This window comes from Eleginops maclovinus, chromosome 19 (assembly GCF_036324505.1).
Source record: "Eleginops maclovinus isolate JMC-PN-2008 ecotype Puerto Natales chromosome 19, JC_Emac_rtc_rv5, whole genome shotgun sequence".
Taxonomy (NCBI): Eukaryota; Metazoa; Chordata; class Actinopteri; order Perciformes; family Eleginopidae; genus Eleginops; species Eleginops maclovinus.
Window position 1 is genome coordinate 5,944,990 of NC_086367.1, and position 15,231 is coordinate 5,960,220.

At 39.1% G+C, this 15,231-nt stretch overlaps 1 protein-coding gene across 1 annotated transcript in view; it reads left to right on the forward strand.

Moving 5' to 3' along the window:
- kiaa1109 (KIAA1109 ortholog) overlaps positions 1-15,231 on the forward strand; it is a 147,501-nt gene that overhangs the window by 94,361 nt on the left and 37,909 nt on the right. Inside the window, 15 exon segments of the mRNA XM_063908622.1 lie at positions 931-1,036; positions 2,019-2,116; positions 2,385-2,573; positions 3,456-3,624; positions 4,400-4,611; positions 6,170-6,253; positions 7,968-8,166; positions 8,798-8,857; positions 9,018-9,244; positions 9,746-9,919; positions 10,452-10,582; positions 10,689-10,812; positions 11,389-11,501; positions 12,707-12,797; positions 13,148-13,207. Of these exon segments, the coding sequence (XP_063764692.1) occupies positions 931-1,036; positions 2,019-2,116; positions 2,385-2,573; positions 3,456-3,624; positions 4,400-4,611; positions 6,170-6,253; positions 7,968-8,166; positions 8,798-8,857; positions 9,018-9,244; positions 9,746-9,919; positions 10,452-10,582; positions 10,689-10,812; positions 11,389-11,501; positions 12,707-12,797; positions 13,148-13,207 (2,037 nt within the window).

The window sequence follows — 15,231 nt, forward strand, 5'->3', positions numbered from 1 at the left end:
TGAGGGACTGTCATGGTTGACACGTCTCATCAACATTGCGTCGGAAACAATACCAAAGGAGTGGCAGACCGGGATGGTGTTTCCCCTTTTTAAAAAGGGGGATCAGAGGGTGTGTGCCAATTACAGAGGCATCACATTACTCAGCCTCCCTGGGAAGGTTTACTCTAAGGTGCTGGAAAGGAGGGTCCGGCCGATTGTCGCACCTCAGATTGAAGAGGAGCAATGCGGATTTCGTCCTGGTCGTGGAACGACGGACCAGTTTTTCACTCTCACAAGGATCCTGGAGGGGGCCTGGGACTACGCTCATCCGGTCTACATGTGCTTTGTTGATTTGGAGAAGCTGTATGACCGGGTTCCCAGGGAGATACTGTGGGAGGTGCTGCGGAAGTATGGGGTGAGGGGGTCTCTACTCAGGGCCATCCAATCTCTGTATTGGTATCCCCCAGTCAGAGCTGGTTGATGTGGCCAGGGAAAGAGAAGTTTGGGGCTCTCTGCTGGAGCTGTTACCTCCGCGACCCTGACGGAAAAGCGGGAGAAGATGGATGGATGGATGGATGGTTAGACACGCCATTTCCAGCCTTTAAACCCACATTGAACTGAAAATATAATAAATATAATTAACACGGATTTAGCCCAAACTCCATTGACAGAAACATCAATTTACCTTCCCTGTCACCATAAAACCCACATCATTCAAGCTTTTGGAAACCATATAAATGTGTTAGTATTTCCACAGAAACTTTGAAAATAACAGTTAACAAGAAAAAGAAACCAATGTGAAATGTGACGCACCTGAGAAAAAACAGAATGGCAGCGGGAAGTCTATTCAATTAATTTTGTTTAGAAATAAGGCATATTTCTTTTGAAGTAGCTGTTATATGGGTTTCCGGAGCAGCTGATATTAACCTACCTATCATCTTTATCATGCAGATCGGTTCATTCGAGCACAACCTGACCACAGACCTGCTAAACCACTTGGTGTTCCTGCAGAAGGTTTTCATGAAGGAGGTCAACGAGGTCATTCAGAAGGTCTCAGGTACTGTATGAACAACCCACTTCTCTTTATAATTCACAGACAAAAAGTGAAACCTGTGCACAACTGCATCCATTTCTATGCTGCTGTAATGGCCCAGTTTCCTCTTAAGATCAATAAAGTAAATCTAATCCTAAACATCCGACTGTTCCCGACAATATTGTGTAGCCTACAGCTGCTGTTTAAGTCGATGGGAAATATCGCTTTCCTCACTACACAATGCCCAAGGCACGGGCACAAATCCAGTCGTGTTCCTTCCCACAACGGTATTGATATTCATTTGTTCATCTCGCTAAGCTTCATCGATTTGATTGCCCAGGAGAGAAAACTAAGCCATTTTACCGGAAAGAATAATGAAAATGGTGTGTAGTAGCCATTCACCCCACATATACAGGTACTCAGACAACATAATCCCACTTCATCACACATTATGGAGCCATTCACAACCTGGGAGGGTTACTTTAAAGAGGCCCTGTTGTGTTGGGAGGGTTTCCCTTTCCTGTAGTGTGTTACATAGGTTTTAGTGCATGTAAATGGTCTGCCGAGGCTAAAATCCCTGTGTTCCCTCCAGAGCAAGTTTCCTTCCCACACACTATGCCATACATATGTTATACTCGCGCTTCTATTGGTTAACTCCAACACATTAAACGTGGTTGACCAATCACAAAAGAGCTAGTCAGCTGATCAGTCAAAGCAGACTGGGCTCTGGTTTCAGACAAAGGGTGAAAAGAGGTGCTGCAGCGAAATATATTGATTTTTATTTATGTTGTAAAATGTATTTTCACATTTTAATCCTGCTAGTAATCCCCTGTATTCTTTTTTTATGTACACCTTTTTTTTAAGGAACTCTATGGGAATATATAGCTACCCTTTTTTTGCATCCACATACATTAGCCCATTACATGTAATCCGTTTCTCCCCCAGCCTGTTCACAGCAGTGTGTGTGACCCTGTGAGGCTGACTTGTTTATTCTCTATGCTTACAGGAGGAGAACAACCCATCCCGCTGTGGAATGAGCCCGACACCTCCGCGGACACAGACAAGCCAAAAATCCTGCTTTATTCTCTCAGCCTCATGTTCAAGGTATCTCATGTTCACTTTCTTTCAACTTGAAAATCCAAAGAAACCGGAAACCTTCAGCACAGAGCAAGCTTGTACTGCTGAGAACAACAGTTAGCATAATTTAAGTTTTGACAGCAAACACTGTAGAGAGTTCATATTTTCGGTCCAAATCCTTGAATTCCAAAATGTATAAAACCATAAAAAGGGTTTCTCTCTAGAGATTTTTGTTTAATTTAAACTCGCAGTTAAGTTTTGCTGTATTTTCTGAATGCTGTTTCCTTGTTCCCAGGGGATTCAGATGACAGCCACCACTCCTTCCATGCGTGCCGTGCGCTTTGAGACCGGCCTCATCGAGCTGGAGCTGTCCAACAGGATCCAGTGCAAGGCTCAGCCCGGGGGCAGCAGCAGCTACCTGAAGCTGTTCGGCAAATGCCAAGTGGATCTCCACCTTGCTCTGGGACAGATAGTCAAGCACCAGGTACATATCGGCCTCTTGTTAGTGAAATAAAAATGTTATTTTGATTGAGTTCCCATCTTACATGAAGAGTTGCAGAATTAAGTAAAATTTGGAAAAAACAAACAAAATTAGATTGTTTTGCCTGATTTTACGGTTTGAATATATGAGAGATTTTAAAATCATTATTCACATTATCATTGAAAACTATATTACAATGATCATGGTGTGAGCTTTTGTAAGAGGATCTCAACCAAACAAATATGTTTTGGCAATTCTGTAAATACAACTTCCAGGCTTAGAGATCTAACAGCATAATTCCAAAATAAAAATGACATTTTTACCCATATATTGAGCCTTCTACACAATTTGTGCATCCTGCCATTTGAATATTGCACTAGTCCATATTGCAATTTGGATCAAAAAATGTTGAAGCTCAATAAAGTGTTGCAGAAATGAATCTAAAACCCGGGAATGAGTTAGCAGTTTACCACTTCCATTGTATCGAGGTCAATGGTTTTTGGAAACATATTTGGGTTAGAAGTCTGAAATAAGGTCTGTGCTTAAGACAAGCTTAAAAGATGTTCAAGTTTTGATCAACAACATAAAGTACATCAGTAAATACCTCACTCATGAATAACTGCAGCATTTTTGTGTCACAAAAACAGCAGCTGCTAACAAGTGACAAAGCACCACTGAGTCATAACGCTGAACATTAGCCACCTTTAGCTTAGCGCTGGTCATGTGATCGTGAAGTGTTTTTTTCATAGCCTAACGTTAGCTTTTTATTTCTTGCGATTGCATTTATGCTCCTTAAATCACAACATGATGTGAAGATTATCCTCTTGGGCTTGATTATACTGTCGTAATTCCCTGACTGACGCGATTCCTCTCTCCACTTGACAGGTATATGAAGAAGCTGGCTCGGACTTCCACCAGGTGGCGTACTTCCGAACGCGGATTGGTCTGCGGAACGCTCTGCAGGAGGAGATCAGCGGCTCCTCGGACAAGGAGGCCGTCCTCATCACGCTCAACAGGCCCATCGTTTTTGCCCAGCCGGTGGCTTTTGACAGAGGTTCGTTTGAATTTTTCTCTACATCCTATTTATGGGTAGCTTTGGTCATTTCAACCATTTTACCCCAAGTGACTTATGATGATAAAAAAGTGTAAACTCGTCCAAAGCTATACTTGTTTGCAATGTAATCATGTTGCATAATTCCGCATTGTAAGTAGAAGGTTTTGTTTTAACTTCCTCTTGTACTGGTGCCACTGTCCCTAACCAAGTCCCACTTAAGGACACCGAATCAAGTGGCAAGTTGAAGGAAAACATTTGATATCTGAGCGGGATCCTTTCCATTGTGTTGTCAGACACATGATATTAACATTATGAACCTGTTAGTTGCAAAAAAAAAAGCACTTTTAGTGGATTGAAGGTGCGTAAATATAGAATTACATTGCTGCTTAATGAGCGGCTACTAAATCCAACTCAATACTGGACATACTTAAAAAATGATGTCCTTATTCATTTACTATCAAAAACATGGCTGAAAAGAAAATACCCTTTTGATCTCAAATCCTATCCCGTGTACCTTAGCAAAACGTGTTCTGGTTTGTTATTTGTATGCGTCCAAGGAACTCCATTTGTTTGTTGGTTACCAATTATGACACTGCCTGCTGTTTCCATTAAGTATTCCACCAACTCCACACTGATCCGCTGAGTGATGGAATTGAATTTTCACAGACAACAAATAACAACCCGCGGCGTCTCTTAATCTAATGAGACTTGTTTACATGACTTTCTGGATGTCACTTCTAAGTTCTTTTCCTCCCACCTGTGTGCCCTCCTGCAGCTGTGCTCTTCTGGCTGAATTACAAGGCGGCGTACGACAACTGGAACGAGCAGCGTCTGGCTCTCAACAAGGACATCCACATGGCCACTAAAGAGGTGGTGGACAAGCTGCCGGGCATCCAGCAGACCTCCGCCCAGGCCTTCAGCACCCTGTTCCTGCAGCTGACCGTCAACGACCTGGGCATTTGCCTCCCCATCACCAACACGTCCCAGGTAATCTGCAAAACCGCGTTTGGATCTGTAACAGATTGACATTCTCACTTGCACATTTCCATGTCCATATAGGTAAGTTGTTAATTGTTTAAACTACAGAGTGGTGCCGGAATGAGTCCTCAACCTGAGTTAGCATTTCAGCACTTCAAGGTTTCCTTGTCAATTTCTGAATGAGTTGCAAGGTCTGTGGTTAAGTTGTTTTTTTATACAACATAAAATATATCCGTTTATACCAAAGTGGTAAGTGTTCAACACTTCTTAAAGACAGCAGTTTCTAACGCAATGGTTTGCAAAGTTGTGCAAAATGACACATTCTTGTTGCCAACCCAAGTTAGCATTTCAAGGACTCCTTCAATGGGATTTTTCCATTGGATTTGTAATATTGCAGCAAACAAATATGTATGATACTTACGCGTTCTGTTCAGCAGGATAATCTCCACATATTAGCACCACTTTTATAATAGTTGAAGCGTACATGCAATCGGCTAAAGGTCACCACGGCTAAACTAAAAGCAGCTATTGTTGGTTTGATGTCGTTTAGAAGTCTTATTTAGACACTTTTGAGACACAAAGAAGCTTCAGACATCCACCAGTGGGGTATTTACTGATGTATTTTATGTCGTACAAAAAAGTGTAATTCATTTTTTTAACCACAGATATTCTTTTTTCTCAACCAAAACCTTGTTTTTTTTACGTACGGGAAAGTTTACATTTAAGTGTAAATGCTAAAGTAAAAAGCACGATCTTATTTTGTGCATCTTACCAAATCACATTGAAGTGGATAATGTTAACCCATTCCCTGGTTTTACGACTCATTCCTGCACCACTCAATTTAGCATATGAAATGCACATAACAACTACCGTAGTTGAATCAGTGTGAAGCTAGTTCTAACTAAAAGCGCACACACAGGAAGTTTCTTGTTAATTAAAGTCAACTCCAATTTGAAAAGAAAATTAGATTATCTCCTAACACAATCTGCACTTGGAAACATTAGGTGTACCAGTGGTCATGGACATTATTGTATTTTTCTTAAGACACAATTGCATTATTGTTCTTTATGTTTTATAAAAGAGCAATTCCTCTGTAATAAGTTTAAATATCAGTGTTTCCCCTACCTTAGCTATAAGTGGGCAGCATGTCCGGGGCATCCTGGCTAGCCTGTATTTTAATTGCTAGACATTTTTATGAACTATTGAACTATTATTATTATTATCATTATTATTATTGTTATTATTATTATTATTATTATTATTATTATTATTATTATCATTATTATTATTGTTATTATTATTTTTGTATAATATTCATTAATTAATATATTATTTTTGAGTTTCTTCAACCTTTGCAAATAGGTAAATATTGATCTATATATATATATTTATTTTATGTCAATCAAATATGATCATGAGCACACTACTCACACACTTTTTAGGGGAAACACTGGATATTGATGAATGGTTTGTATCGGTTGTCTTGTTTTACATCATACTCTGCTATACTACAGTATTTCCATAGAGACAAGATACACCAGCTGTTATGTCACACTTATTTCCATAGAGAGGACAAGTAGCAGCTACGGAGGGCATCCACTCTGAAGCTGGGGCCAGCTCATCAGTAGGCGGCCATAAAAATGCACGAAAAGTAACCTACGATTTATTACATCTCCTGTGATGGCTTGTTGTGGGACAATGGTTTACTGTACTGCATCACGAGTGCTCTCTGTTTTAAAACAGCAACTAATGAAGCTGAAGCTGGTGTCTGTTCTGTGTAATTACTTCCTACTATAAGAAGTTATGCCAGTTGGTGTTCACACTATTTCTTATGTGCTGCAAAATGGAATGAGCATTTGTTGATCTAATCTTCAGAGACTGCCATGAAATTGCATATATAATATCAAATCTAATGCAAAAATGGCCGACTCTTTCTATTCTTCTAAGAGAAAATGTTTTAAAATGACCTGGATTCCTGCAGTGATCGTTCCAAAACTGTGGTCTGATTTTCATCTAAGTAATAACAGAAACAAAATAATACAAATTATCAAAATTGAACTGAAATCGCAATATGGTCAAGTGCAATATTCAAATTGCACCAAGTATTTATTAATAATATGTGGGCACAGACAGAGTTGGAGCGAAAGACCAATTTTTTGCACGACAACATAATTTTAGCGGAAATAATTTAGCGGGCCTCACGTTTACCAACTTTTTTTTTGGACTGTCGGGACTAGTGAAAATGCTTCTATTCTCATTCCCGAAGTTGGGCAAAAAGCTCTTATAGCGCTCCCTACAAAGCTAACTCTAAAGGCTAAGCCTCTGTGTCTTCACCTACGGGTATGACATGGGGTGCATATATGTAACATGGTGAGACCTACAAATAAGCCTCCTGTTGTCCTATCGTAAACACAACTGTTTTGCACTTTTCTCATGCCGTATTTGAACAAACTCCTCATACAGTCAAATTTGAAAAGTAGCATTTTAAAAACAAAAAAAAAAAAGGTCTCTGTAAAGCGGAAGTGGCTATGACTCTAGTATTACTCAAATACACTCCATATTTCTGAAGAATGATGAGTATCCAGGCCACCTCATTTCAAAAGGAAGTCATCCCTATGTGCCAAACATATTTTGATACAAACGAAAACTACGATCTTCTGTATACAACACAATAATTCACTTCCAGTGCATCACACTACATTTTAATTTGGAATTGAGGATTATGCTGATGCATGTACATTCTGGCATATAAATGGCATTTTACAGTCTAAATAAATTGTCTTAGTTTGGTACAGATCGTTTCACACCATCATTATTTCAAATAAAACCTTTAAATGTTAACGAGAATATCGACTTAATCCCTGCAATAATGAAAATCATATCACAATGGCAACATGAGTCCAAATATTCGTTATTTTCCAAAAGCCCAGCCTTAATAACAGAAAATCCATTTGTCTGGGGGCCATGCTTTTACCAGCCTCCAGTTGTGATTTTAACTTGAGATGATAATCAGACCCCTATTTTAGGACCAGTGAGTTAATCCAGACACATTTTTCCCTCCATCCTGCAATTAAACAATTCTAACAAAGGGAAAAGCTTGGGAACACTTCACTCATTGGTGTCTTCACAGAAGCAGAATTTATTTAATCAAAAACCTATTAACCAATCAGAAGACTTTTGATTATTTATGGCAGTGATGCTTTGATCCTGACTTTAATTAAGTGTGTATACAGTACAGCAGAGTGAAGTGTTACCAGCTTATTCTGCCTTTTTCGAAACAAGTGGAGGTGGGGTTTTTTTTCCTTGTACTCCCTCCCCTCTCTTGAGGCCTAGGTAACCCCCCTTTCTCCCTGCTCCTCTGCCAGGCCAACCACAGCATAGACTTTGACACGGGCTCAGCGATGGTGCTGACCATTGAGAGCACGCTGATCACCGCCTGCTCCTCCGAGTCCCTGGTAAGCAAAGGGCATTTCAAGAACTTCTGCATCCGCTTCGCCGAGGGCTTCGAGACATCCTGGGACGACTGGAAGCCTGAGATCCGAGGGGACATGGTCATGAATGCTTGTGAGTGATACATTATATATATTAACTGTGGATTTGAAACTTATTTTGTTTCATTTTTATCACCCAGCCTAAACCCTTTGAACATGTGCCGTTTCAACCATTTTACTCACTTTTACACTGCAATATGCAAGTTCTCTGCCTCGATAGAAAACACATAGTTTTGGCTAGACGTATGGCTACCTCAAATGCATATAAATGATAAATGGTGTCATTTGGACAATTTTTCTAAACAAAAACAACTACCTTTCCACCAGCTGGTTATGGGCTTTTCAGGGTTGTGAAAAACATTGATTGAGTAAATTGTTTGTTTTTATTTAAATGTTGCAATAATTGCAGGCAGGATTTCAATTCTATCAAGAGTTATTTTTGTAAACAGTTATTTTTAAAGATGAATTTAAATTAGTTTTTATAATTGTCCTATATTTTCTCCTACGTTCATTCTTATAAAAGTTGCTCAGTGGATCATAAAGCCAATTTTACGTTCATTTCAGGAATAAAAGTACTCGCATCTTCCCTAGATCTTTCACATAGCCAACATAGAATTGGAATACCACTATTTGTTCCCCCTTGTTTGGTATGCAAGCAGCTCCTCTGAAATATTGACACTCCGTCGATGTGTGTCTGTTTTCAGGTGTAGTCCCTGATGGCACCTATGAAGTATGTTCCAGAACTACAGGGCAACCTTCTGCAGGCAAGTTCTAACTAAGTTCTGGTCCATAAAACATGCATCAAACACAAGAGCTGCATAAAAGCTTGAGATGTCTGTTGAAAATATTATGATGCATTAATTTGCATCCAATTCCTCTTCTGTTCCTTCCTAACCCTCCTGGCTTCCTCCTCTATGAAAACAGAGAGCAGTAGTGCCGGCACCTGGACTCTGAACGTGCTTTGGAAGATGTGCGGTATCGACGTTCACATGGATCCCAACATCGGCAAGCGGCTCAATGCGCTAGGTAACACGCTGACGTCTCTGACGGGCGAGGAAGACGTCGACGACATCGCCGACTTGAACTCCGTCAACATGGCGGACCTTTCAGACGAGGACGAAGCCGACTCCATGTCCCCCACCATCCACATGGTCAGTCGATATTAGGTTCATCTACACCCTAGTTTGTTTTTGGGCCATTGTATGAAGGAAATACCTTTTGTACTTACTTTTTTCTCCACAGTTTAGCCAATTCCGTTGTCATTTAAATCTCCTCTTTTTAATGAGTTGTCCTCACACATTGTTTGTTTAGAAACAGTTGATCAGATCCGGCTCCAATAAGGTTGTTTCCGAAGATATGTGTAAAATCCATATCTTTAGATTTGTAAGTTATACAACAACACTGATAGACTTTCAGATTCTGAGATAAATCTGGAGGTTGTCATGGTTTAATGGAATAGTTTTTGGAAATATACCGATACACTTTCTTGTTGTGAGGTAGATGGAAAGATCAATAATACTCCCATACCTGTCCTTTAGATAAGAGGAAGGTTAGATTCTACCTGGCCCACCCTAAAGCTTAAAAAGCTTAAGTCTGGTTCCAGTGGTCCTTTTTCCTTCCACCTCTGCATCTATTTGTCCCGTTGTTTTCAGAGTCCAGGCCAGTTCAGCCCTCGGCTCACCTTAAGGAAGCGTCTGGTAAACCACATCCTGGGCCTCAGCCCCAGGCCTCAGAGTGTGTCTGTCCCCGCTGATGAATCAAACTGTGCATCGCCTCGCCTCAGAGCGGGCAGTGCCAGGGCCCAAAGACCTGTCTCCTGGGCCTGTGTATGTACATGTAGCCCACCACAGTGTTAAACTTCTTCTCTGGGCTGACTAAATCACATCTCAGCAGTTATCTGATCAAGGTTGTGGATTTCCAATGCCGAGCAATGCTTTTCCATGCTTAAGCTAACGGGAAATAGTGTTGCTAGGCATTTGCTTTCACTGTCCTCCTTATTGAGCTTCAATGGCGGGTAAAACAAAATTTCCTGTGGCAAAAGAGATTCATCTTTTCCTTCTTGCATTTTGAGTGGAGTGGTTCTGCTGGTGGAGGTGGTGGTGATGTCTCCTGTTCAGTGGCAGTCTTTGTTTTTGACACCTGGTGTGTTGATTGGGCTATATCTCATACTTTGATCTGACAATCAAAATATCTTCCCCTTTCATCACACTGATTTGGGTTTCCCTTTCACAGCAGTTGCCGGGCAGAAGTCTTTCATGTCCTTTTTTTCTGGGTTTGATCAGCAGGTTTCTTTCTCTTAGTCTGCAGTTTTTCTCTGATAAATATGTTTGGGTTTGTTTCATTGCTTTGACCCAACAGGAGACTATTGACCCCAGAAGGCAGATGGCCATGGGGAACCAGGTGATCGACGCCCGTGGGAGGAAGTTCACCAAGAGGGTGGTGGACATCAGAGAACTGAACGAACAGGCCAAGGTCATCGACGACCTCAAGTAAGATTCCTGCGTACTCACTTGTTGATTCTCACTGTGATTATAATAATTAGAATTGTTCCGTTGCTGCTAAACTACTTCCTCTAATATCTTTTCTTCTCCACAGGAAATTGGGGGCCAGCGAAGGCACCATCAACCAGGAGATCCAGCGCTACCAACAGTTAGAGTCGGTGGCCGTCAACGACATCCGGAGAGACGTCCGAAAGAAACTGCGCCGCTCCAGCATGAGGGTGAATGCTCATTTACCTTTCTGAATCAAAAAAAGACATTTGATTTGGAAAAAATAACATTGCGATTATTTGGACTTGTGTTGTGATTACCATATAGGAAGAATTAAAGTTTTTAAAAAGTTAATCTCAACCAAGTTAAGAACATAATTGGAATCTGTTCTATTCCTATTAATACATCTGTATACTATTTTTAGGCCGCGAAATCTCTTCAGCTCCACAATACTAGATTCAAAATGATATGTTAACGCATATTTAGCATCTAACCAGATTACACGGAACATAATTACAGTACATCCTCTTATGTGTATAATATTTGCTTCCTAGGGCACTTTTACAAATATTGGTATTTGCATTTAGTTTTTCCAGCAAATTACATTACACCAATTCACGCTGGTAAACAAAAAGCTACATCACATCCAATCCTATCATTCTTACTAATACGACTCAAGTTCATATCTAGTTCCTTTCCACAAAAGAAGGAATTTCCCCCAGACTTCTATAGCATAGGTTAATTTCAGAGCAACTTCTTAATGGCTAAAGAAATGTATTTCTGATTACGTGTTTGTTCCTCCCCAGGCGGCCTCTCTGAAGGATAAGTGGGGTCTTGGCTACAAACCAAGCTACAACCGCTCCAAAAGCATCTCGGCGGCAGCGGGTCGGCCCCCTCTGAAAAGGATGGACAGACAGAGGTAACAAGGGCAGTAGTCACTTTCCCTGGTATCATATTAATATGGAAATGACACGATCAAGGCGCTTTATCCAGCATTTACTGTAAACAAACAAACTGTAACCTTTGGTGCTGATGGCGCGACATGTTTCTGAAACACTTTCCCCATTAACCTTCTCTCAAAGAGGATGCAATGACTCACAAATTAGAATGTAGTGTAGAGGAAAGGAAGTGCTTTTCCCATTTCTTTATAGTAATTATGCAGATACCTGTCATAATGTGGTCACGGTGTTAAAACAGTCGACACACTGTAAGACCTAAAGCTAGACGGAAAAAATTAACTCTGAGCAGGAAATAACTGAGCTAGTATAATGTGATATAATGTGATTCTGCCAAATGAGTTTAATAAACAGTAAAACACGAAAAATGTCATCATGACAAACAAAAGCAGCTTAACTGGCAAAAGTTGAGCGTATCACAAATCTAATTGTATTTTTACTTTGGTCCATGTATGTACGCAATATAAAGTATAATTTAAAACATTGCTTCAATCTTTGTAAGACATAAGTCAACCCCCCTACCTTCAGCAGTTTTCAAAATACTTTCTTAAAGTTTGATGAGGGAATCCAGTCTACATTAAATAATGTAGCCTATCCAGCTAGCTAGCTAGTTGGCATTACTAACATTGCGTAATTAGCCTATTATACATGAAATATCGATTTGCGAAGCCTCTCCAGTTAGCTAGCAATACTAACGTTATATATTTAGCCTATCATTCATAAAAAAACAATTTGTATAGCGTCTCAGTTAGCTAGTTCGATAGCATAATTAACGTCAGATATTTAACCTATCATTAATAAAACATCAATTTGTGCAGGGTCCAGCTGGCTAGCTAGTTTAGCACTACTAACGTCATGTACATAGCCTATTATTTAAAGATAATATACGTTTTAAGGCCCGTTGGTTTTGATGTTTGCGTCATTAATTATTTGAGTGAGTTGAAACACAATTTTTACATTTGAAAGGATATACAAAAATGTAGCCTTCGAAAATGCGAACACTGGATTGGAATACAGCTATAAACTTTTTCAATCTGATGCTGTATACTGTTTTGTCAGATTTCGGAGGTAATCTGACCGGTTAAAGGCATTTAGAATAACAATATAAAAAAAACAATCTTCTGATGCTCGATGAGATGTGTTCATGTTTGTTTCACTGTTTCCATAGTTCCAGAATAGGAGATATGGATGATCTACCTGATATGCGTGTGGATGCCTCCTCACCTGGACCCCGGGTCACTTTCAACATCCAGGACACGGTAAACGCATTTCCTAGAATTCTCCTATGCATCGGCCATTTTGAAATAAGAGAGTAAGCCTTAAGGCGGTCACATATCTTAGCTAGCAGCAGTTTGACCTTAACATTTGTTCCTATTACAATAATAATGTCATAAACCAAGATATTGGACTCTTAGAGTTCAAAAATCATCATCTCATTCTTCATTGTGTCACTGTAAATGTTCTCCATACCACATATTTACTTGACGCTGTGACTCGTCATCTGGTGGTGGATTTTTACAAAGTTGGCTCAAAAACAGAAGCCGATTTGCTCCAAGCACTTTTTTTTTCATTTTGGATGTTTTTAATGACTTTTTTTGTTGAATTGAAGATAAATAATCAGGCTTTCGAAGCTGAAAACTCACCTGTCAGCCCGGGAGAGATATTCAAGGTATATGCCTGGAAAATTTGAAACTGAACTAATCAAAAATAACCACAACAACAAATACTTCTGGTTCCTCTTCTCCTCTTCTTTGAAAATGCAAAATCAAAACAGGATAACTTAATACTAGCTTATATAGACATACAGCATTATTGTATCGAAAAACAGTGCATGATGACCCACTGTAATCCCGCTATTATTTCCCTAGTTATGATTTATGTTGAATATGTAAAAATCTAATTAAAATGAATATTCTACAGCCTTTGTTACCACTCTGTAGATAAATACTAGCTGGATTCCATCAACACAGACCTAGGAATTTGTCCCTGATGTTATTCTGATAACCTAAACACAAGTTCAGGATATTTAAGTTCCCTTTACAATGACACTCCCCTGTAAATATGAGTTTATGGTTGGGATGCTGCTTAATGGATTATGGAGTCATACAATCTCATCCTGTCTTGAAACTGCATACATACCAAGTCTTCAACCTCTAATGTACTGAGTGATTTTTCTAACAGCTCTGCATGGTGACGCTCACAATCAGCTGCTGCTTGCCACAACTGCTTGGACCTTTGGCATTCAATTTAAAATCAGTGATTAAAAAGCCAAGCTAAAATTAATTTAAAACAAGCTAAAATAGAATCAGACAGGTATAAAACAATGAGCTATTTAACTTGTGCTGCATAACAATGAACAAATATTCCAGATCTCATAACTCTATGTTTAATAGAGATAAAAAAAAACTACTAGCCTGGATCTGAGATATCAAATTCCACATATTAGCACCTAAAACACACACTTTTTGTAAAAATGACAAGTAGTGGTTTAGGGGAGGCTATACGCATTACTATTAGAGGTGCTATGTGACACATGTTTAAATGAATATGATAAATAAATTCAACAGTACAAAAATACCATCAATATGCTCACTTAAAAGCCACCAAACTGCATTGACAGAAACATAAAAAGTGTCTTTGTTTTTATTCGCACTGTCCTGGTTAAATTTTTTGGGAAAAAGACTCAAAACATAACTAAAGATACTATAAAAATAAGTAACTATCATAACTGAATTTGACTACTTACCCTGATCTTTGGGAGTTCTGTGATGTTGAACGCAACACAAGAAAGTCATAATCATTCAATCAAAAAACAGCTATTAAAAAGCCAAGATAATAAACATTAAAACAAGCTAAACTAGAATTAGACAGGTATAAAACAATGAGCTATTTAATTTGTGCTAAACAACTGTTAACAACCCATCCAGATTTCATATCTCTATGTTTATTAGAGATGGAAATTACTAGCCGAAATTGAATATGATAAATAAATTCAACCGGAATTTGGAGAAATAATAATTAGTTAATGTACAAAATATACAATCAATATGCTCACTTTAATTCCACCAGAGTCCATTGACAGAAACTGTCATTTTACCTTGACATAAAACACGCTGCATTCAAACTCAACAGAAACATAAAAACTGTCTTTGTTTGTCTTCCCACTGTTCCAACTCTTTTTTGAGTGTTTGAAAAAAAGACAGCAAAAAAAGAATTGATATATAAAAAGAACTATCATAACTGAACTTGACTGTTTGCTTACCTTGAGCTTTGGTTTTGTGACGTTGAACTCAACACAAAAGTCATAATCACGCACAATAGACTTCATTTTATGAAGATGATCTTGTTAGGTCATTCAGTTCTATGCTCTGATTGAATTACTGTTGAATTCTTGCTAAAATGATCAAATTGTTTTCATTACTCCAATATCTACTCTTTAATAATGACCTGGTCCAACTCTGCTTGAGGCCCATTGACCGAGTTCACCTCACTTTTCATGGTCAGTTGGCCTTAAACACCCACATACTCTCCGGCAGTGAAAAGAAACCACAAAAAAGACAATTATTGTTAATGCTCGAAAACATTTGAAGCCTGGATTAGTTTCAGATGTTTCCACACTTTTAACCGACTTTCAGTCGAAACCCCTCTTCTGTTGGTTGCTGAATGGGTTTTTTCCAGCTGTCATTAACGATA